At 42.5% G+C, this 23887-nt stretch overlaps 2 protein-coding genes across 7 annotated transcripts; one reads left to right on the forward strand and one right to left on the reverse strand.

Moving 5' to 3' along the window:
* Positions 1–345: 345 nt before the first annotated feature.
* trim23 (tripartite motif containing 23) lies at positions 346–8639 on the reverse strand. Of its 3 annotated transcripts, none has more exons than XM_066650788.1 (11): positions 8495–8639; positions 6016–6178; positions 5442–5563; positions 4728–5006; positions 4391–4573; positions 4015–4230; positions 3378–3512; positions 3148–3277; positions 2947–3057; positions 2704–2828; positions 346–2428 (listed from the first exon to the last, which is right to left on the reverse strand). In XM_066650788.1, the coding sequence occupies exons 1-11, from the start codon at positions 8582–8584 to the stop codon at positions 2249–2251; spliced, it is 1734 nt and encodes a 577-aa protein (XP_066506885.1). In that variant the 5' UTR covers positions 8585–8639; the 3' UTR covers positions 346–2248. The 3 variants fall into 3 exon arrangements, with proteins under 3 accessions (XP_066506885.1, XP_066506884.1, XP_066506886.1); XM_066650787.1 differs by having other exon boundaries at positions 6016–6181; positions 8495–8599; XM_066650789.1 differs by lacking the exons at positions 5442–5563; positions 6016–6178; positions 8495–8639 and having other exon boundaries at positions 4728–4811; positions 4883–4990.
* Positions 8640–10377: 1738 nt separating this feature from the next.
* Positions 10378–23810, forward strand: trappc13 (trafficking protein particle complex subunit 13). Of its 4 annotated transcripts, none has more exons than XM_066651303.1 (13): positions 10378–10510; positions 11785–11853; positions 12844–12943; positions 13385–13469; positions 13745–13872; positions 15465–15537; positions 15923–15967; positions 17751–17768; positions 19392–19525; positions 19796–19997; positions 22021–22121; positions 22213–22360; positions 22672–23810. In XM_066651303.1, exons 1-13 carry the CDS (start codon positions 10465–10467, stop codon positions 22777–22779), a joined length of 1257 nt encoding a protein of 418 aa, XP_066507400.1. In that variant the 5' UTR covers positions 10378–10464; the 3' UTR covers positions 22780–23810. The 4 variants fall into 4 exon arrangements, with proteins under 4 accessions (XP_066507400.1, XP_066507401.1, XP_066507403.1 ...); XM_066651304.1 differs by having other exon boundaries at positions 19799–19997; XM_066651306.1 differs by lacking the exon at positions 17751–17768 and having other exon boundaries at positions 19799–19997.
* The last annotated feature ends 77 nt before the right edge of the window (positions 23811–23887 follow it).

Genomic DNA, 23887 nt, shown 5'->3' on the forward strand with positions numbered 1-23887 from the left:
CAGGGAGAACACACCACACTCCTCACAGTCACCCGGAGGAAACCCACGCAGACACAGGGAGAACACACCACACTCCTCACAGACAGTCACCCGGAGGAAACCCACGCAGACACAGGGAGAACACACCACACTCCTCACAGACAGTCACCCGGAGGAAACCCACACAGACACAGGGAGAACACACCACACTCCTCACAGACAGTCACCCGGAGCAGGAATCGAACCCACAACCTCCAGGTCCCTGGAGCTGTGTGACTGCCACACTACCTGCTGCGCCACCGTGCCGCCCACCTTTTGTGTTTATACACCAAATGTTTGTTTTACACATGAGAGATTTTATCTGCTTTTATTTTTTCAATAGCATACAATTATGAATTTTTTACATTTTTTTAAATATAAAAAGCCATTGTCAAGTTCACAACAAACAAATGTGTTAAGTGTTCACTGTGCTTGTTGAGGTTTCAAACATAAGATCTTTCACAAACTGTGGTCCTCTTTGAAGAACGAGGGAAAGGCTTCACACATGCTCTTAACCTACAGTCCATAAAACATTACATAGCAATGAGACAACATTGTTCAAACCAAAGGGTGGTTCGTCAAAAACAAATAGCTCAGAGGATGCTTGAATGCTTCAACTGCTACAGCCACAGCAAAGCAAGGAATATACGTGTGTAAATGAAAAACTGTTAGGCTGAAGAATAGAACGACTTAAAGATTCAAAATACAAAGACAAGAGTTTGGAGGTCAGGTCTATTTCAGATGAATGTATACATTTGGCTTTACAGGAAGCCATTCAGAAAGAAGCAGCCAACAGGTCAACTACTAAAAGCTTTTTTTTTTTTCCTGCTCACACGAGGGAAGGTTAATGAAAGGCAATGGTATGTGGCCCCCTGAACAGCAGTTCTCCACCTTAACTAAAAACATTTTTTTAAATCATACATATTTCTAAAATATAAATAACCAGTAACATCATGTAACAAATATCTCCGCTACTCTGTACCTTATCAATTCACACCTGCAACAACGCACCTTTTTGTTTTTATTTTTTTTAAAGACCACAAACTGTAATAAATAAATATCACATTTTCTCCAAGCAAAATTCAAATAGCACATTATAAAAAAAAAAACGTTTGATACAGCTAAATAATTAAGGGGCATGTTACGTAGCGATCACTGTTGATGTTTCTGTTCCTCCGGTAGACACTTGAGTCTACAGGCACTTCACATTTGCTGAAGAGTAGCTCTTGTGATGTATATTTGTTCTGTATTGCTAACCTTAGTGTTTGCTTGGTAGGTATTACCTGATAGCTTAAACTGTATAGTCCCCTGTGGTAAGACACGAGACTTTCTTCGCTATATCATGTGACTTGTGGACATAACATGACTTTTATTTAATTTCCCAAACTATTATCTCCAACTATGTTTGCCTCACCATGTACTATCACATTTGTAAGAAGAGAAATGACCTAATGCTAAAATCGTAGTAGACTAGCTTGTATTTGTTCATTAATTTGAAGGAATTCTCAAAGCTAATTCCCATTATGAACACACCTAGTATGAACTGCACTAAGCATGGGTTAATTATGGATGACAGTATAAAGGAAGATTAAGACGGTTTTTGGATAAGTTGATGGGTCAATATCCAGTGAATGGACCCTACTGGCCAAGTCTATTTGAGGAGATAGTTTTGCTAAACAAACACAGCTAACAATAAATGAAAGCTTGTTAGCAAGAGACCAAAATAAATGTTGGGTACGTTGTAAGTGCTAACTATAGCAGTACATTGTGTGGGTGTGCTTTTGAACACTTGTTGAAGGTATGTTTTGTTTACTTGAACAGCAAAATCAGTTCACATCCTCTACAAAGAACAAACTGTCAAATTTTAGAACACACATTTTGTTTATTGGCTGAGATTAGCATATCAGAAGAAAAACAAAATATTAAACCTACCATAGATTTTACACAGAATGTGTAGGTTTGTTCCCGGTAGAGGATACGTGTTAATTTTCACTTAGAAAATTAACAAATAATGCCATTTAACTGGGATGCCCCTACGTTTTTGCATATAACTGTACTTTCCTCCTAAAATGCTATTGCTAACATTACCAGTAATGAGTGAGAGCTTGTGGGGCATGTATTTGTTTTCCCAGTAAGGTCATGCTAACTGGTCTCTACTAGCTTTCATTCAGTGTAAGCCATGCTGGGGTATTTTGCTCGCACTATCACTTTAAAAAGATGAAGCACTGCATCAGGCCACGTCCAGAACTCCAGCAGCTACCAGCTGGCGCGAGAGCCAGTCCAGACCCTCGTGGAGGCCCATGCCACTGCGGGCATCACAGCCTTGGATATGCCAGCTCCGACCACAACAAAGCTTGTGTAGGCTCAGCAGCTCTGTCATCTCCTCCACCGACACAACGCCAGGGACATCCTACACAGGAACACATGCTAATAATGAATGACAGCAGCATATTTTAACAATTACTGAAGAAACATTAATGTGAATAGAGCGTTAAAATCCAGTGCATCTTAGACGTGAATCTAGCATGTAAGCACAGTTGCTGTTTTAATGGCCACATCAGGGCTCATGTTCTTAAAATCATCATATTCATTAACCAGTGAACACCAGTGAATTGTGTTCATAGAAGGGGCAGTACTGGTGTTCAGGGCTAGCGTTAAAGAACCAAGATAATACCACCCTCTGACCTGTTTGTTCGCAAAAATGAGCAATAGAGCATCTCTCAGCTCCTTCTCAGTCAGTAACTTGGCAAGCTCACTGTGGGCCTCCATCAGCCTGTCCCTGTGACAGCTGTCAATCACAAATACCACCGCTGCAGAGCAGGATAGAAAGCAATGAAGACTTCAAAAGTGCATACGTAATAAACAGCGTATTACACCAAACTACTATATGTTAATGCTGTTTTAATAATGATACAAGCAGCACGTTACCTTGTGTGTTCAGATAATAATGCTTCCAAAGTGGTCGGAGTTTATGCTTGCCCCCCACATCCCAGATGGTGAATTTCAGATTTTTGTATTCAACAGTTTCTACATTAAAACCTGGAGGAAAAGAAAGAAAAAGATGTATGTAGATTTCAATAATAGACAATATACAACATGTCTGCGTTTCATTTATCCATTCTGTGTTACCTATAGTCGGTATGGGCTGCATGAACTCATCTTGCTTCAGTTTGAAGAGAATGGTTGTTTTTCCAGCACCATCTAAACCCAACGTCACCACTCGGATTTCCATTTTGGGGCCAATGTGCACACGGTTGTCCTGAAACACAAGGTCTTGTCAGTGTTTCAGGGAAACAGCTCATGAAAGGCTAATCAATTCAGAAGTATGATGGGAGCAGCTGGGGGCTGTATTTATTTACCTTGGTGAATGTAACTGGGATTCCTGCGTCAAGCTGAACATGGTCAGCCATTTCTGTGAACTGCTGCTGCTGTTTCTGTAGTGTTTCCAGTAATCTGTTTATCTCCTGTTTTGCCAAAACAACCCTGCAGTCATCCTGTTTCAAAACCAAATGCTTTCATTAATCGTAAAATAAATACTGCACAACTACTCATATTGCTTCTATTAGAGCAACTACAGTCACTTGGTGCTGGAAGCCATCTCTCTGAACCGGGCCCTAATTTCCAAAACACTATTAATTAATGGAGCCTTTTATTATTTATTCATTCATTCATTATCTGTAACTCTTATCCTATTCAGGGTCACGGTGGGTCCAGAGCCTACCTGGAATCATTGGGCGCAAGGTGGGAATGCACTCTGGAGGGGGCGCCAGTCCTTCACAGGGCAACACACACACACACACACATTCACTCACACACGGGGAGAACACACCAACTCCTCACAGACAGTCACCCGGAGCGGAAATCGAACCCACAACCTCCAGGTCCCTGGAGTTGTGTGACTGCGACACTACCTGTTGCGCCTTTTATTATCTAAATCTATATCAACAGACAAGAAGCAGAATTAAGTTTTATAAGAAGTGACCAGTTAGGATCTACCTGCTGCAGTGTTTTCTCACAGTGCAGACAGGCTGTGGACACTTGAGACAAAAGGATAGTCATGTCCTCCTGCTGTTGTCGGAGCCAGATCAGCCTTTCCCTCACATGGGCATCTACCACACTGAGTGCCATCTCCTCCTGGCGACACAGCGTCTCATGCAGGTCTGCGAAGTACGCCCGCACACATGATCGAGCGTTCTCCGCCGTCCCCGGAACCTGCCAGGAACAAGGACTCATCTTTATATAGAACAATTTCCATGGGAATAGCATCTCAATGTATCATTATTATTAATAAGCTAAAAGGATTATCATAATCAAACTTAGTTTATTTACATTATTAATTACTCTAGCACTATACTTAGGGATTCTTCCTTACATGTTCTGTGTGGGCCATGCCTACGCCATCATCCACAATCTGTTCACCTCCTTCAATCTGCTGCACAATGCCCACAAGCTTCCTAGAGTATTCAGACACTTCCTCAGTAAAGGTGCGGATACAGTGAGCCATGTCCAGAATAGAGGCCCGGATCTGGTTCGCCTCAGCTTCCAGAACTGCATGCTGGGTAGGTAAGGACGTTTCCATATCAACAATAGGTCTGGGCTTCATTTTTGACTTAAAAAGATGCAACTTAATTTCTACTGATACTAATTATACAGTATTTTACTCTCCATTATAAATAACTGGAGCCTTTACAAGAGCTGCCTCTCAATACCTTATGTCCTTGATGCTTTCCGTACTCTTTACAGACGCAGCACATGAGCGGTCCTGGCAGGCATCCCTCCTCCAAGCAGACAAACTCAATAGCATGGACCTGGTGTTGGGAGCAGAGGGTCTTCTCATGTGGTTTGTCTGCTAGTGGCACTCGACGGTGCTTGGCCAGCGTGCGGGTGGAGTGTGTGAGCTGCGAACACTCAGCGCATAAATGGGTGGCGCACACCGTGCAGTACATAGAGGCAGTGTGGCTTTCATCTTCATCGCAGCGGATGACGCACTGTGAGACACGGAGGAGAAAATGTTATTGGGAGAAGCAGCAAGCTGGAGTAGAGCATTCTCAAAGGAATTATTCAACCAAATGAAAAAAAAAAACTGCTAAACAAAGCCAGATACATGGTAGAAAGCGTCTTTTAGCTAAATGTAAAACAATATTCACATTCAATTTGTCACATTTGTTTCATCAGTAGGCCAAAAACTGATCTTGAGGACTCACACTAAATATTTTATGTTTAGTTCACGGAATTTGGTTTAGAAAAATGTGCTGACAAAAAAAGCCTTTCATGGATTGTGTGCCACATCAAGTTTGGGATTTATGAGGCAGTAAATACGGACTTTCACTGACTTAGGATAAAAGACTACACGGTAATTTAAAAGAATTAACCCCCTCTCTGGTCTGTGCTGTTGTGCATAATGGAAAAGCTCATGTCCCGACCTCTCCCATCTCTCGCAGTGCGTCTTCTGACATTCCTGATTGATTGGAGGCACCGTTCTGCAGTCGTTCAAGAAGTTCCAACAAAGCAAAGTTCTTCTTCAGACCCCACACACCAGAGTCCCCTGTAAGAAAGAACCAAACTAATCAGGACCTTTTTAATTTAAAATGCTATGATGCTATGCTATTGCAAATGCTATTTGAAAAGCACAAACCACAAAGATGCACTGATACATATTCGTAAATATTCATAGAGATTAACTAGTGCAAATCCCTAAAATGAATAGAGACGCTAAAGTCTGCAGTGTTATGGCCCAGTAGTAATGTCACCTTTCACATGTGCTCTACATGTTTAGTGTCGTTCTGAGGACAGAACTGACTGAGAAGATAAAGCAATGCACAGAAGCAGGCTTTTATACTCATCCCTGCTGGCATGTGCGAGTTCTTTCCACCCACATTAATTACGTAAGCATATGATGGAGGAGTCAGTGCTACTAGGTCTTACACTGGAAATGGACGAACGGGAGAAAATATAGAAAACATATGTTTAAGGGAAATAAGATCAAGTTTTACCCACCCAACTCTGTGGCCTGTCTGTCAAAGGGACATCGTACAGCCCTGCCATGGAGAGGCAGGCGGGTCAAACAGTCATGGCACACAGTGTGACCACACAGCAGTAGCCGAGGCACCTTGTCTCCTTGTAGTGAAAAAACGTCTTCACATACTCCACACTCCAACACCTGCTGAGCAGCGAGGGTTTGTATCAAACAAATGGATTGTCACTTCATTAGAGGACTTTGAATATTAATTTTGACACAAATATTTTTTGTTATACTTCACTATCAATGGATAAATTAACATTCAAACTATATGATTTAAATGTAAAACTTTATCACAGATAATCCTCTTTTTTATTGTACTTTACTGTGTGGTAAAAACAGTCCACAATCAAATCTAAGTATCTAAGTCATTCCTATCTATTTTTCTCTTGTAAACATAGCACAAAAAGTATTGAAATTTCTGTTTGGTAGATTATTTCTTTCTTGTAACAATGCTTCTTGCCAATGAATCTTATACCACTGGAAAGCCTGTTAATTTCCCTTTTAAATGGTGCCACGTTTTTAAGGAACATGCATTTGTGGGATGAGCAGTAGAGCCGAGTATGTGGGTTGCGCCCATGAAAAATTCTCTCTGCCGATGCCAAACAGCTTATTCTGTAATTGACTCGTTTGGTGTTTGGTGGACTGGATGACTGAAGTTTGAAGAAACAAGGCATATTGGCAATTTAACAATATATTCACTTAACAAACAGGAGCCTCAGTGGTGTGTGGAAGAACCATACACAGCCACAACAGCCTGGCACCTCCTCCTCATGCTGGTCACCAGCCTGGTCACACACTGCTGTGGGATGGCATTCCGTTCTTTAACCAGCATTTGTCGCTAGTCACCCACCGTGGTTGTGTTGGTCACTCTGGCACCAACAGCACGCCCAAGCTGATCCCACAGGTGTACAATGGGGTTGAGGTCAGGGCTGCTGTCAGGCCGTTCCATCCTCTCTACTCCCAAAGTAGTCTCTTATAAACCCCACTCTGTGGGGGGAGAGCGCTGTCATCTTGGAGGATAGAGTGGGGATATGGGATTGCCAATAGTCGCAGAATTTCATCTCAATATCTCTCTGCACTGAGATTGCCTCCAATGATGATGGAAGATTCTACCCCACACCATCACAAAAAATAAGCTGTTGGGCAAATAATAATTTGGCAATTTTTTTCATGGGCGCAACCCACATACTCAGCTCTACTGCTCATCCCACAAATGCCTGTTCCTTACAATTGTGGCACCATTTAAAAGGGAAATTAATACTTCCTTAATTAATCCTTGTATTGCCAAGGAGTATTGTTACAGAGAAATAATCTACCAAACTCCAATTTCCTTTCTTTTTATGCTATGTTTATATAGCTCATTGCTCTGTTGTTTATGTTCAATAAGATCCCAAACATCCCATGTAGCAAAATTATTCTGGCCTTATTCTGGCCCACATTTTTGTGGGCCTTTTTTCAAGGCCCATTTGCTACATGGAAAGATGATAATTGAACAGACCACTCCTGCCTGTCACATAAAGGCCAGATTAGCCAGCATTCAGTTTTGGGGCCATTTCTGTCTCATGTCCAGATTGGATTTTTTGTGGCATGGGGACCAAATGAGTAAAGAGGGTAACTTTTAGGACTTGGGGCCAGCTGTGTGGTATTTCTGCCCGAAGTGGTCAACCCCAACATCTGGGATAAGTTTGATGGTTCACGTCAGTGACACCAAGTGATGCACACTTAGCTTGTATTATGCCAGCCTTGTTTCAAAAGACAAATTCAAATCTGCAGACAAAATATTCTATGGAATACCACTAAGTTCAACCACTGCATATTTCATATTCGGTTCCACTTTTATTTGTGCATCATTCTTACTCAAAAAAGGCTTTTCACATCTGCAGAAATGTTTTTAACATACGCCATAACATTAGATATTCCTTTAGGAAGCTGAATTTTGCTTAAAATCTGAATATTCCGTTCCACCTTAAATGATGCAACTAGTTTCTAAATAACTATGATAATGGCGATGCTTTTAAATGACATGTGTTAAAACAACTTTTACAGTCATATATTTTAGAACACGAGTTAAAAAATGACCGTAAACCCTGTGTTTGATAGACTGAGCAGGTTTGGTTTTCGCCACCTTCAGCTTTCATTGTCCGCCACCTTAAAACGGTGCGGGAGTTGACATTTAAATGTTAGCTGCATGCTAGCGACAAAATTGGCGGCACGTCTACTGCTCATTTGTTTTACATTATATCTATTGATCACGTCTTTAAAAATATTAGTAACCGAATTAACCTTCACCTGCAGGATATAAGGTTAACCGTCGCACAATTTAAGGTGGAACGGAAAATTCGAAAAAAGGCTGCTTTAGCTTATTCGGAGCGACAAAGGCAGAATCACTCCTATAGGGCCAGAAACACTACCAAACGCCTCGTCGGTATTTTACAAGGATTTAAATTGCTATACCTTCACCGTATTTGCCGTAGTGCCCCTTCCATGTCGGACACAAGGCTCCATCGGTGCTGCGGCGCCTTGCTTATTTACAGCGGCAGCCATCCTTCGGGTTCAACCATCACTCACCAAATCGGGGAGACCGGGACAGAGAACGAGTCAACAACTTCACAAGCTTAATTTCGACATCTTTAAACTACTATTTACTTACAGTCTTATTGAGATCTCATTGTGTGTTCTAACGTACTTTTATAACTGACACCATTAAGCCTGAAATTAATATAAACTTATTACTATGAAAATGTACTCTCCCCCCATTCTGACAATGGAATTGTCCATCAGCTGTTTCCATCGGTAGCGTTAGCTGGCTGGCTGCTCTGCTCAGGATGTCTCACAGATTTAAATGTTTTTACTTGTGTTTCTAGTTATTACAAATATAATGTCCATGTCCTTTGAGTGTAATGGCATTTGTTAATGATTATTAATTCTATCTTGTCTGTATGTCTCTTCAGTCATTGATTAAACCCCTTAAATTCCATATCGGTTGATCAATTTGAAATATTTATATGTTATTCCACCTGTATCTAAAAGTGGCTTATATGAAACACATTTACTTTCATTAAGTAAGTTTTATAAAACTGCTTCATCCTGATCAAGGTCCAGGTGGGTTCTTACTGGGGGCAAAGGAGTAACACACCCTCCATCCATCACTTGGCATCACACATTCATTCATTGATTGTCTGCTTTTCAAGTTCAGGGTTGTTCTGGGTCCAGAGCCTACCCAGATTTGGGTGCAAAGTAAGAATACACCCTGGAGAGAGGGCGCCAGTCCTTCACAGGGTGACACACACACATACACATTCACTCACACTCTCACAATTCGGACACTTTTGAGTCGCCAATCCATCTACCAATGTGTGTTTTTGGAACGTGGGTGGAAACCGGAGCACCTGGAGGAGCCCACACACAGACACAGGGAGAACATACCACACTCCTCACAGACAGTCACCCGGAGGAAACCCACGCAGACACAGAGAGAACACATCACACTCCTCACAGACAGTCACCCGAAGCAAACCCACACAGACACAGGGAGAACACACCACACTCCTCTCAGACAGTCACCCAGAGAAAACTCACACAGACACAGGGAGAACACACCACACTCCTCACAGACAGTCACCCGGAGGAAACCCAGGCAGACACAGGGAGAACACACCACACTCCTCACAGTCAGTCACCCGGAGGAAACCCACGCAGACACAGGGAGAACACACCACACTCCTCACAGACAGTCACCTGGAGGAAACCCACGCAGACACAGGGAGAACACACCACACTCCTCTCAGACAGTCACTCGGAGGAAACCCACACAGACACAGAGAGAACACACCACACTCCTCACAGACAGTCACCCGGAGGAAACCCATGCAGACACAGGGAGAACACACCACACTCCTCAGACAGTCACCCGGAGGAAACCCACGCAGACACAGAGAGAACACACCACTCATGCTAAATATTCCTATTGGAATTCATTTGTAGTTCTGCCAGCAAAACAAAAAGTTATAACACGTGAGACTTATTGACTTTTAAGAATGAACATGTATGCCTTGTTAGCACACAGCTGCAGCGACTTGGAGTCATTGCCTTGAGTCACTGTTCTTATATTGCATTAAACTGTGAAATTAAATGTTGTGAAAAGTTCAAGCAAAAGAAATTATAATAATAATGTGCTTATAACAGGAATGAGTTATTAAATTGTGGTTATAAAGATCCCATATAGTGACAAAGCAATAAACCTTCACTCTTATTCTCGTTATTGTAGCTTAGATAATGGCTAATGAAATATATCTCAAATGAAAAACACAATGCACGAGAAACGTAGGTTAGGGGCCCTTTAATAAAACGCGTTTTGTCCCTCGCAGGTTTCCATCATCAGCTGATGTAGAGGAAAGTTGAGTGAGGGCTGACCATCACACAAAATGGATGTAAATCAGGCGAAACAGGAGCATCTTCTGGCTCTGAAAGGTACCTGTTCACTCCTAACTACCCCTCTCGGTTTTTGTGATATTTATTTTTCCCTAACGCGGAGGTTCGGCGCTTCTCTGCGGCTCTGTTTACCTCCGCGAAGGAGAGCTGCTCCGCCTGCTGCTCCCTCCCATACTGACTCGCTTTAGACACATATTTATATATTAACTGTTTAACAGCACATCTTAAGAACAGTCTGGGTGTATTTCCACTCTCTGACAGGGCTAACGGTGTTAAAATCCAAGCGCAGTGTCGGTTAATCGAAAACCTTTGAAACGGCGCAACGAAATACAATTAGGTCGACGATATTTCTCTTCGGGAGTCTCTCATTCTTAATACACTTTAATTTTCTCTGGACACTTTTACAGTTACATCTCCGAGGAACTTAGAGAGAGCGAAATTAAACGTGTACATCTTATATCTTATTAACTTGTCCTTGACGTTCATTATTACAGACCTAAAACACAGATGTTCATGTTGATAACTGTCAGAATGGCATTCATTACAATTAACTTTATTTAAAAAATAAAAAGATAAAATCCCCTCACCGTGTTTGCTTGAAGAAAAAAATCAGTAGTGAAACATTGTAATTATTTTTCAAACAAAATGACTTTTGCTTTTATATTTATAAATTTAATATAATATTTATATTAATTTATATTGCCTTATATTCAGTAATATCTCCTCCTTCCATTTACTCATTTTCAGGCAACTCTGACCCTGCATTCATTCATTCATTATCTGTAACCCTTATCCAATTCAGGGTCACGGTGGGTCCAGAGCCTACCTGGAATCATTGGGCGCAAGGCGGGAATACACCCTGGAGGGGGCGCCAGTCCTTCACAGGGCGACACAGACGCACACATTCACTCACACACTCACACCTACGGACACTTTTGAGTCGCCAATCCAGCTACCAACGTGTGTTTTTGGACTGTGGGAGGAAACCTACGCAGACACAGGGAGAACACACCACACTCCTCACAGACAGTCACCCGGAGCGGGAATCAAACCCACAACCTCCAGGTCCCTGGAGCTGTGTGACTGCGACACTCCCTGCTGCGCCACCGTGCCGCCCTGACCCTGCAGCCCTTATTAAATTGCATTTCCTTGTGTGTTATAAATATCAGCTCTTCTTGATTACTCTTCAGTCTGTTGCTGCCAGTAAATAAAACTCCAGCTCTGTTCCTCATTAACCAATATCCAGTATTCATTAAGTATACATTAACATTGATGTACACTTGTTAACACTTGCTACTCATTTTGTTTCCTAGTGATGCGGCTGACAAAACCCACACTGTTCACCAACATGCCAGTGACCTGTGAAGACAGAGACCTTCCAGGTAAGAAAACAAATGTATATGACTTATTTATACAATGCAGTTCAATAAATCTTTTTTTATCTTTATTTGTCAGTTAAATAATATAAGTCTCTGCTGACACACAAACAAAGACATATTTGTGCAGATATACACAAAGACTGCTGTGTCTTTGGTGATGCTTTCTTTTTATTTCAGCCACATGACCTTCTGGCTCCATATAAGATTAAGTGGTTTCATTACAACAGTTCAGAGGACTGACATATTTATCTTTTATATCTGACACCAGCAATTAACTGCTTTTAAAGCCTGTTAGCAAAATTGGAATGAGGTCCCTGCTCTGACTCTAGCCCAGAATATAACCTGCAGACCCAACAAGAATTTATAATGTTTGTTTTCCCTTGTGCCACAGTGCAGCAGCTCTGAAACCTGATATTCAGCCATTAACGGCACTGTTCCACGGGCATATGTCATTATGACACTTCTTCATAGGCCCTCTATTTTTGTGAGGGGGGCCAAATGAAAGTGGAGCATATTCCACTATAAATCAAGATGAACAAGTGGAACATGATAGTGGAAAGATAAGATGAATGGACCGGGTCAGAAGCCAGCCTTGTCTCATGCTATGCCTTCTCCTGTTTTCTTTAATTTAGTTATTGCACACTCCATCTAAAAGTGTAGCATATTATAGAGTATTAGTTGTGTTAGTTGTAATTTGTCTGGCCCTTGCCTTTGACATCGTATCAGATGGCTGTGTCATTCTGTACACATATACGGTGTCAGTCTGTCACTCATTGGGCGGAACCCTGCAACGCTGGCCGCTGATCAAAAATGAGATTCTCTAAATGTAGAGAGTGAGATCTTTTTTCTACAGCCATAAATCAGTCCAAGATTCTGGCCTACTTAAATCACTATTAAAAATATTTAACGCTTTTGGCTCACATTGTAAGGGTATTCGCTCGGCTGTAGTGCTGGCATTATTTCATCTTCTAATGCTGTGTGTACTCTCTGTAGGTGATTTATTTGGTCGGCTCATGAGGGAAGATCCATCCACTATTAAAGGGGCAGAGACCTTGATGCTTGGGGAGATGCTCACACTTCCGCAGAATTTTGGGTAAAAAGATTCAGTGCATGCTTACTTTATAAGAAAAAATGGATAGGAGAAATTTGTAGATTAAGAGGTCAAGGATTTGCTGATGGTGTTTTGAAATCATTGCAACACCATAACAGCATCCTCTGTGTTGACATGATCATCTCTTTAAATGAATATTTGATGTTATGGAGAGGCTTCGAGGATGCAATGCAGAGTATTCCTAGACTTGTTAATGTAGTGAGGAGCTTTTTATAAAACACAGCGCGTATACTGTTCAATTGGGTTGCTACTGAATATGGAATCTTTCTCTTCTTTACTTAGTCTATCCTGAGCTTCATTTGTGTGGTAACTTGTCCCTTTAAGCCTCTCCTTGGGTTCAGAAGCTGTTCTTGGCTGCATTGTCTGTTCCTGAGCTTGAAAGTGACCTAATAATTCAGTGTGCACCCTCTTTCTCCTGCACAGAAATATTTTCCTTGGCGAGACCTTCTCGAGTTACATCAGTGTGCACAATGACAGCAACCAAGTGGTCAAAGATATCTTAGTAAAGGTAAATGCTGTGTGCAGAATGGATGCACAACATGGACATAATATTTGTGATGATAGATGTGCTTTGTGATATATGAAAAGCGCATTGGGCTGCATTATTTTGACCAAAAAAACGATTTTTAGAATTTTAGCAGTACACTGTAATAAGACATTGTGACAGGTCTTGATGTGAAAATGTGATTCATTGTGAAAGTTAGAGTTAAAATAGGTAAAATACAAGCCTGCATGTAGTAAAATGTACCTCACTGTCTCTTCTCTGCTGTTGTTTTTGATCAGGCTGATCTACAGACCAGCTCTCAGAGGTTAAACCTGTCTGCATCAAACTCAGCTGTAGCAGAGCTCAAACCAGAGTGCTGCATTGATGATGTCATCCACCATGAAGTCAAGGAGATAGGAACACATATGTAAGACCAGCTGTAGTGCTGTTTAATACACTGTGGTAAAATATTGTAACTAATATGATCAGAAGACCTTAATCAGAAAAGTCAAGACAGGAAGAGACACACTGTTAATCACATTGCGTCGCCATACTGCACAATTTCACCAGTTTCAAATAAGAATTAACTGTCTCCTCTGCACACAAACATCTTTTTACACACACAAATCTGCACTTTCTCAAAGATTGCTTTACAGTGAGTTAATATGAAACCCAGTGCTTTTGTATTTGCTTGTGGTAACTGCTAGTTTTATAGTTGATGATAAATTATTTTAACCATTATAGTTAAAAAAAAAAAAAGGTAGTGTCGCAGTCACACAGTTCCAGGGACCTGGAGGTTCTGGGTTCGATCCCCGCTCCGGGTGACTGTCTGTGAGGAGTTTGGTGTGTTCTCCCTGTGTCTGCATGGGTTTCCTCCGGGTGACACTCTGTGAGGAGTTTGGTGTGATCTCCCTGTGTTTGTGTGGGTTTCCTCCAGGTGACTGTCTGTGAGGAGTGTGGTGTGTTCTCCCTGTGTTCGCGTGGGTTTCCTCCAAGTGACTGTCTGTGAGGAGTGTTGTGTGTTCTCCCTGTGTCTGTGTGGGTTTCCTCCGGGTGACTGTCTGTGAGGAGTGTGGTGTGTTCTACCTGTGTCTGCGTGGGTTTCCCCCGGGTGACTGTCTGTGAGGAGTGTGGCGTGTTCTCCCTGTGTCTGCGTGGGTTTCCTCCGGGTGACTGTCTGTGAGGAGTGTGGTGTGTTCTCCCTGTGTCTGCGTGGGTTTCCTCCAGGTGACTGTCTGAGAGGAGTGTGGTGAGTTCTCCCTGTGTCTGCGTGGGTTTCCTCCGGGTGACTGTCTGTGAGGAGTGTGGTGTGTTCTCCTTGTGTCTGCGTGGGTTTCCTCCGGGTGACTGTCTGTGAGGAGTGTGGTGTGTTCTCCCTGTGTCTGCGTGGGTTTCCTCCGGGTGATCCGGTTTCCTCCCACAGTCCAAAAACACACGTTGGTAGGTGGATTGGCGACTCAAAAGTGTCTGTAGGTGTGAGTGAATGTGTGTTGCCCTGTGAAGGACTGGCGCCCCCTCCAGGGTGTATTCCCACCTTGTGCCCAGTGATTCTGGGTGGGCTCTGGACCCACCGTGACCCTGAATTGGATAAGCGCTTACTGGATAATGGATGGAGTTAAAAAATATCCCAATAAAATGAACAATACTAATAAATTTGGAAAGCATTTATAACCCTTTCAGAAATTCCAAAATACTTTACTAAAACATACTTAAAATAGAAAGACACTAGAAAAACAAAAGTGGTGTACTGCATATAAATGAATGTGTGGACAGTGGATAATTCCATGGACAGTTGAGCACTGGGAGAATATAAAGTACTTATTATCATCCGCTAATAGTATTCATCAGAAAACAATTAAAGCTCTAGATTTAATTCCACGAGGCAAGAAGTGGACACATGATTTATATAGAGGACATTATACTGATATTATTATTATTATTAATCAGTAAAAAAAAAACACATGTTAATATCTTACAGATGTATTCCATTCTTCACTAATATCTGTGTTTGTTTTGCAGCCTTGTTTGTGCAGTCAGTTACACCACTCAGGCAGGAGACAAACTGTACTTTAGGAAGTTTTTTAAATTCCAGGTAAGTGAACATCTTATGCACATTATTACAGATCCATATCACGTATTGTGTTGCAGAAATAGCAGTAGATGGCCTAGGTGTCAGTCTAGGGCTATCAATCTTGAAAAATGTCTCACAGTGCTGTCAGAAAGAGATGTAATTAACACCAGTGCTTCACATCTTAGCTGCATCATGATGTCACTAACCACTTTACAAAACCAAAGAACGTTGGTTAAGATCAGACAGACTTTGTCAGGCTGCAGTCACAGATGACGAGGTTAACATAACATGAACATTTGTATTGTGTAGCTTTCATTAAGTGTTGTTTTAATATATTTCTATGGATTCCAAAGAGGACCAATCAGACATCAGCTCATATTTCAGTTTAAATTCTATTTTAAATCAGGTTCTCAAGCCTCTCGACGTGAAGACCAAATTCTACAATGCAGAGGTAAGTTTATTTTTACGTATCTTTCCAATCTTTAGTTCTGGTTGTGAACAGCCATATGTTCAAGGATTGGTTATAAGCAACATTCACCTAAAATATACTGTAATTGCATTTAGTATCATTTCTGCAACTGTGCAGATATTTTCACTTCCTGTTCTGTGGGCACACCATGTAACATGCATTTATTCTCCAAATACACTCCGTAAATGTATTTGTAGAAAAGCTGTGCTCTTAGAATGCATTTTATTTTATTACCCATTGTGTTTTATTTTTTTTGGTAAAGTTTCATGGTTTCATTTCATTACTGGGGTCTGTCTCACAAAGCAGAATGTCTTGCTTAGCCAGCTTAGTTCAGTCTAACCCTGGCTTTTCTGACTGCCAATGGTGAGAAATGGTTGGGGTACAACACCATGGCCACACACTTAACCTGCTAAAGGAGAGCAGAATAATAAACTCTAAACAGCCCCTGGACTAATACAAGTCCTACCTTCTTGACTAATTGTACCTGGGGTTCTGGTGGGAGGATTCCTTTCATTTAATTTTTTTAAGTTTGTCATTCATTCATTCATTCATTCATTATCTGTAACCCTTATCCAGTTCAGGGTCGCGGTGGGTCCAGAGCCTACCTGGAATCATTGGGAGCAAGGCAGGAACACACCCTGGATGGGGTGCCAGTCGTTCCCAGGGCAACACAGACACACACACACATTCACTCACACACTCACACCTACGGACACTTTTGAGTCGCCAATCCACCTATCAACGTGTGTTTTTGGACTGTGGGAGGAAACCGGAGCACCCGGAGGAAACCCACACAGACACAGGGAGAACACACCACACTCCTCACAGACAGTCACCCGGAGGAAACCCACGCACACACAGGGAGAACACACCACACTCCTCACAGACAGTCACCCAAGGAAACCCACGCAGACACAGGAAGAACACACCACACTCCTCACAGACAGTCACCTGGAGGAAACCCACACAGACACAGGGAGAACACACCACACTCCTCACAGACAGTCACCCAGAGGAAACCCATGCAGACACAGGAAGAACACACCACACTCCTCACAGACAGTCACCCGGGGGAAACCCACGCAGACACAGGGAGAACACACCACACTCCTCACAGACAGTCACCCGGAGGAAACCCACGCACACACAGGGAGAACACACCACACTCCTCACAGACAGTCACCTGGAGGAAACCCACGCAGACACAGGGAGAACACACCACACTCCTCACAGACAGTCACCCGGAGGAAACCCACGCGGACACAGGGAGAACACACCACACTCCTCACAGTCAAGTCACTCATTGTCCATTTAATCCACAGAACACACAGGTGATCTTTGTAATTATACAGTGCTCATATAACAGACTTTAGTCCATCTGATTCTCTGCGTAATTTTGTATCACCCCTCCAACCTGTTTTTCATTAGCCAGGACCATTACACCCCCCCCCCACTGCACTTTTAAGAACACAACTTAGTAATGACTTCTTCAAAATAGGAGCCTGGTAAATAAACTGATGTAGGGCAGTCTTCAAGTCTTGCAGGTGTCACAGATGGCTTTTTCATCAGTGCACTTCAAAATAAAGCCTTACAGTCTTAGTAAAATGCTGTGTGAGTCAGGCCCTTGGTAACCTAGCACTGTTAGCCATTTTTGTTTTTAACGTTAGCAGTAAAATACTGATATCATGCTTAAACAAATTTTGACATTTGCATTTTCTTATGCATGTAGCCCTCATAATATTTTGTGTTTTATTTTCTCCATTAGAGTGACCTCAGTTCTGTGGTAATTGCTTTCCCTTTTCATTGCTAAAGTTCTTTTTTGCAGCCTTATTTCTTTTCTGTTCTCCTCTTTGGAGCCAATAAAACATGTGAAGGGAAAACGATAAAAACAATGCTGTCAAAACTGGAAGGAAATCCAAAGAACTTGCGTTTTTGTTGTTTTCCCTTTATTTCTCCATGCTTCTGCTCTATTGCTGCATCGTCCTTTAAATGCAATCGAGTTGCAGAACTAAATCTCCTCGGCTGGGTGTGTAATGATCTATCACTAAATCAGGGCAGGAGTGTTTGTGGGAAGTTGTTAATAATTTAATTGCATATTGCTTGATGTTGGTTGGTTGGGTCAATCATTCCTAACTGTAAATCATGACTGTCATTTCATGGGTTGAGGATCATGCTGTTTTATTTTGTTTTTTCCATTTTTTTCCATCCAAACAGACACGCTAAACTGTCTTGTTTCAAAGAACAAATTAACAGTCAAAACAAATTCATAATGAAACATTAGTCTCAGAAAGCAAATCATAAAAAACGCTTGTGATGTCTGGAATCTAAGAGAGTATGATTGTTCTTGATCTTTCTTCATGGGTAGGATGGCATCTCCTCCCCCTCCATCACACGAGTACAGTGCCAGCAAGCATAGGCATGTGTTGGCTGATGTAATAGATCTGGGTGGTTTGTGTTCTCTTCCAGTGTATTAAGCTAGCCAGTAGCATTGTGTTAGCAGCAGTTAGAAAAGAGGCGGTGTTGGGCTTCACGTGTCTCAGAGGAAGAATATGCTGGCTGTCTCCCTCTTGGATTGGTGCCTTTCTGTGAGAGCAGGGGAGTACTTGCTGTCAGGGTGGAATTCAAATTGGAAAACTGGAAAAAAATATAATATTTTTATGTAAAAACTGATACATAATGATGTATCAAAAAAAACAACCCAGTGTGTTTAGATGACCTTGGGTTACCACACTAAATATATGAACGTCAGTCATTCTACTGCACTGTTATTCAGGTAGATTTAGTCCCAACTTTTACATTTGATTAATGTGTATTGACAGATATGTACATGGAATATATCAGATATCAGCTTCGGCCCAGTTGGCTCTGTACTACAGTAATGCTTTCATAAAATTAATGTTTTTTCCCCCTCATTTGTTGATTGTGCTTGGCTTGAAATCATGCTTTATGCTGAAATAATAATAAGTTCTCTTGAAGGTCTGATTTTTCTCGGCTCATCTCCAGACTTCAGTTTGCAGGCATGAACTAACCTCAGCTGGTAATGCCTGTCCAGTGCAGTTTGTACTAATCCATCTCTCCTACTTTAACAGGGCTTCAGCTGCTTTATTTGGCCCTGGAGCTTGATTTTTAAAAATCTTTAAACTATATCTGTAGAGAGATTTTTTTTATATACACACCTCTGCCTCCATAAAAATGTGTACAGTTTTGGCATTCAGATAAAACGTTATCTATCTTTCTCTGTGAGGCTTTAATTTCACCCAGTGGCCTTATTTAATAACCTACAAAACCCAGCCGCAATAAAATCTGACATTCAAAATCCACAAGAGGCCAAATAAAGGAGCTGTAATTAGTGTCCCTGTATTACACACTATTTCAAACTCACTAAGATGAGTTTTAACCTCCACAGACAGATGAGGTTTTCCTGGAGGCTCAGATTCAGAACATCACCACATCCCCCATGTTCATGGAGAAAGTGTCTCTGGAGCCCTCTATGATGTACAATGTCACCGAACTAAACTCAGTGACCTCAGGAAAGGAGTGGTAACATCTTTACTGCCTACACTATATACTTCTGATATTGTTAATAAGAAATGTTAATACGTATAATGCTGTATAACTAATACCAGCTGCAGAAATGTCATATGTACAGTTTTAAATTGAACCAAACCTTGATGAACACTTCATAAATAAATAAATATGACATTACAGAAACAATTAATTTTCAATATTTTAACATAATAAACATAAAACTATACGTTGAAAATTACTGCACATCTCCCTTCTTTTTTCTGACCATTTCTTTTTTAATAGCAGTGAATCAACGTTTGGAAAGATGTCCTACCTTCAGCCAATGGACACACGACAGTATCTTTACTGCCTGAAGCCCAAGCCAGAGTTTGCGGAGAAAGCTGGGGTCATTAAAGGAGTGACCGTAATAGGAAAGCTGGACATTGTGTGGAAGACAAACCTTGGGGAGAGGGGCCGGCTACAGACGAGTCAGCTGCAGAGAATGGTACTGCCAACTGTGGGATCATAAAACATTTAGACATGGAGATTTCCAGCTTGTTTCTTATTAAAAGTTAACAATGTGAAAGGTATATGCTGGTTTGGATAAATGTTTACAAATTTTATTATATATTTTTGTAGTAAGTGAGGGCAGCACAGTGGTGTAACAGGGGCCTGGAGGTTGTGGGTTCGAGTCCCGCTCCAGGTGGCTGTTTGTGAGGAGTTTGTTGTGTTCTCCCTGTGTTTGCGTGGGTTTCCTCCGGGTGACTGTCTGTGAGGAGTGTGGTGTGTTCTCCCTGTGTCTCCGTGGGTTTCCTCCGGGTGACTGTCTGTGAGGAGTGTGGTGTGTTCTCTCTGTGTATACGTGGGTTTCCTCCAGGTGACTGTCTGTGAGGAGTGTGGTGTGTTCTCCCTGTGTCTGCGTGGGTTTCCTCTGGGTGACTGTCTGTGAGGAGTGTGGTGTGTTCTCCCTGTGTCTACGTGGGTTTCCTCCGGGTGACTGTCTGTGAGGAGTGTGGTGTGTTCTCCCTGTGTCTGCGTGGGTTTCCTCCGGGTGACTGTCTGTGAGGAGTGTGGTGTGTTCTCTCTGTGTATACGTGGGTTTCCTCCAGGTGACTGTCTGTGAGGAGTGTGGTGTGTTCTCCCTGTGTCTGCGTGGGTTTCCTCTGGGTGACTGTCTGTGAGGAGTGTGGTGTGTTCTCCCTGTGTCTGCGTGGGTTTCCTCCGGGTGACTGTCTGTGAGGAGTGTGGTGTGTTCTCTCTGTGTATACGTGGGTTTCCTCCAGGTGACTGTCTGTGAGGAGTGTGGTGTGTTCTCCCTGTGTCTGCGTGGGTTTCCTCTGGGTGACTGTCTGTGAGGAGTGTGGTGTGTTCTCCCTGTGTCTGCGTGGGTTTCCTCCGGGTGACTGTCTGTGAGGAGTGTGGTGTGTTCTCTCTGTGTATACGTGGGTTTCCTCCAGGTGACTGTCTGTGAGGAGTGTGGTGTGTTCTCCCTGTGTCTGCGTGGGTTTCCTCCGTTGACTGTCTGTGAGGAGTGTGGTGTGTTCTCCCTGTGTCTACGTGGGTTTCCTCCGGGTGACTGTCTGTGAGGAGTGTGGTGTGTTCTCCCTGTGTCTGCGTGGGTTTCCTCCGGGTGACTGTCTGTGAGGAGTGTGGTGTGTTCTCTCTGTGTATACGTGGGTTTCCTCCGGGTGACTGTCTGTGAGGAGTGTGCTGTGTTCTCCCTGTGTCTGCGTGGGTTTCCTCCGGGTGACTGTCTGTGAGGAGTGTGGTGTGTTCTCCCTGTGTCTGCGTGGGTTTCCTCGGGGTGACTGTCTGTGAGGAGTGTGGTGTGTTTTCCCTGTGTCTGCGTGGGTTTCCTCCGGGTGACTGTCTGTGAGGAGTGTGGTCTGTTCTCCCTGTGTCTGCGTGGGTTTCCTCCGGGTGACTGTCTGTGAGGAGTGTGCTGTGTTCTCCCTGTGTCTGCGTGGGTTTCCTCCGGGTGACTGTCTGTGAGGAGTGTGCTGTGTTCTCCCTGTGTCTGCGTGGGTTTCCTCCGGGTGACTGTCTGTGAGGAGTGTGGTGTGTTCTCCCTGTGTCTGCGTGGGTTTCCTCGGGGTGATTGTCTGTGAGGAGTGTGGTGTGTTTTCCCTGTGTCTGCGTGGGTTTCCTCCGGGTGACTGTCTGTGAGGAGTGTGGTGTGTTCTCCCTGTGTCTGCGTGGGTTTCCTCCGGGTGACTGTCTGTGAGGAGTGTGGTGTGTTCTCCCTGTGTCTGCGTGGGTTTCCTCCGGGTGACTGTCTGTGAGGAGTGTGGTGTGTTCTCCCTGTGTCTGCGTGGGTTTCCTCTGGGTGACTGTCTGTGAGGAGTGTGCTGTGTTCCCACCGTGACCCTAAACTGGATAAGGGTTACTGGATAATGAATGAATGAATGTAGTAAGTGACTGCATCCAGAAGAACACCTGAGGGGAGTGTGCATAGTTTTCTGGCTGTCAGTTTGTACACACACAGGAATATTATTGTTGCTTCTTCACTAATTCCTCTCCTCTCCCAGGCTCCTGGTTATGGTGATGTGCGGCTGTCGTTGGAGCTTATTCCAGACACGGTGAACCTCGAGGAACCTTTTGACATTACCTGTAAAATCACTAACTGCAGGTAAGTAAATTTCCTTTAAAATGTTTTTTTCTGGTTTTAAGAACGAATATTTAACCCTTTGTTTGTGTGTGTGCGTGCGCTTGTGTTCCAGTGAGCGGACCATGGACTTGCTCCTGGAAATGTGCAACACCAGGTCAGTTCACTGGTGTGGCGTCTCGGGCAGACAGCTGGGCAAACTGACCCCTAGTGCCTCACTTTCCATCCCCCTCAAACTCCTTTCCTCTGTCCAGGGCTTACAGGTAACACACATTTCTGTTCTTTTGGTTCACAGATGCTGGTGGATAAGAGGGGGCATATTTTATTAAACCTATAGATCCGTAGAATCCTGTTATTTTCTACATTTAAATGCGTAATAATAAATGGCTAGATATTTACATTCACCTTCAGATACACAGAATATTCAGCTTTAGACTTTAAGGCAGCCCTGAACAAGACAAAGTACAGCATGGTGTTTTTTGCAGTGGAGTTTTGAGCCATGACTCTATACCGAATAAATTCCCATTGAGTGTTTTATGCTGTATTTTAACTGCTGTGTTTTCTTTAATCTCAGAGTATATCTGGACTGAGGCTCACAGATACCTTTCTAAAGAGAACATATGAGTATGACGACATCGCTCAGGTGTGTGTGGTGTGTCCGTACCTGGGCCCAGAAAGCTGAGGATTCCTCTTTCTTCACTCTTTAAGCTATTACATCTTAAAGGACCAACTTCTGTGTACCATCTTACCACTTTTTTTTACACCATGAAGTGATCATGTTTTAGAAAGTTAATTTTAAAGCCCTTATCTTGATTTTAAGCATCTTCACACGTGAATAAAAAGCTCACTTAAAAGAGCAGGGTTCTGTAAGTTAAACTGAAAATAACACAGTCACTTCTATCTGTATCTAACTGTAAATACACACAGCTTTTAAGGAAATCCATATCCTGCCATGAAGTGCATTGTATGGCCAAAAGTGTGTGAAAGCCAGTTCATCCAATATTTCTTCTGAACGTGAGTGTATTAGGGTTATTTTCGCCGTTTCCTGCAGTTAAGCCTCCTACGCTTTGGGGAAGGTTTTTCAGTAGATGCTGAGACATTTCTGTGAAGATCTGAGCTCTGAGATTGGGACTAATATTTGGGCAATTGGGTCTGGATCGCAAACTCCATCGCTCCAGAGAACCCAAATCCACTGCTTCACAGCCTACCACTGGTGGAACGTACACCACTGTAGCCCACATGTGCATCTAGGTCCACTGTAAAATAGTCTGTAAATTTCCTGTGTGTCTACAAACCTATGAATATAAAGTGTAATTAAGGCAGGTTCGGTGAAGAACTCTATTTTCTGGCTCTCGCTTAAACATACTTTGGTCGGTCAGTTCACAAAGAAACAAGCATGTTTAGTCATAAGCAATTTCAAGACATGTTTATTGACCTGTTATTATTTTGTTGTTTGGACAAAACATTAAAGAGCTCTGTGTTTACACGCATGTTCTCTGAAGCTTTAATTACACATCTGACTATAAATATCAGATTATGGAGCATGCAAAAATAAATTAGGCTGAGACGCTGCTCACTCTGGCAACCGTATTGGTACCCTCATTGTATTATAATAAATAAAAAAATGGTGGAAATTCAGTGAAGTTAAAGTCACATATATTAACAGATTTATACATTTGAAATCATTCACAAAATGTTGAATTTGTTCCTAAAATGGACATAAAGTGCAATAAAACGGATCACATATGTTAAAATTCCTCGTATACCAAGGACTATGACCCAAAGATAAT

This window comes from Hoplias malabaricus, chromosome 18, assembly GCF_029633855.1.
Source record: "Hoplias malabaricus isolate fHopMal1 chromosome 18, fHopMal1.hap1, whole genome shotgun sequence".
Classification (NCBI taxonomy): Eukaryota; Metazoa; Chordata; class Actinopteri; order Characiformes; family Erythrinidae; genus Hoplias; species Hoplias malabaricus.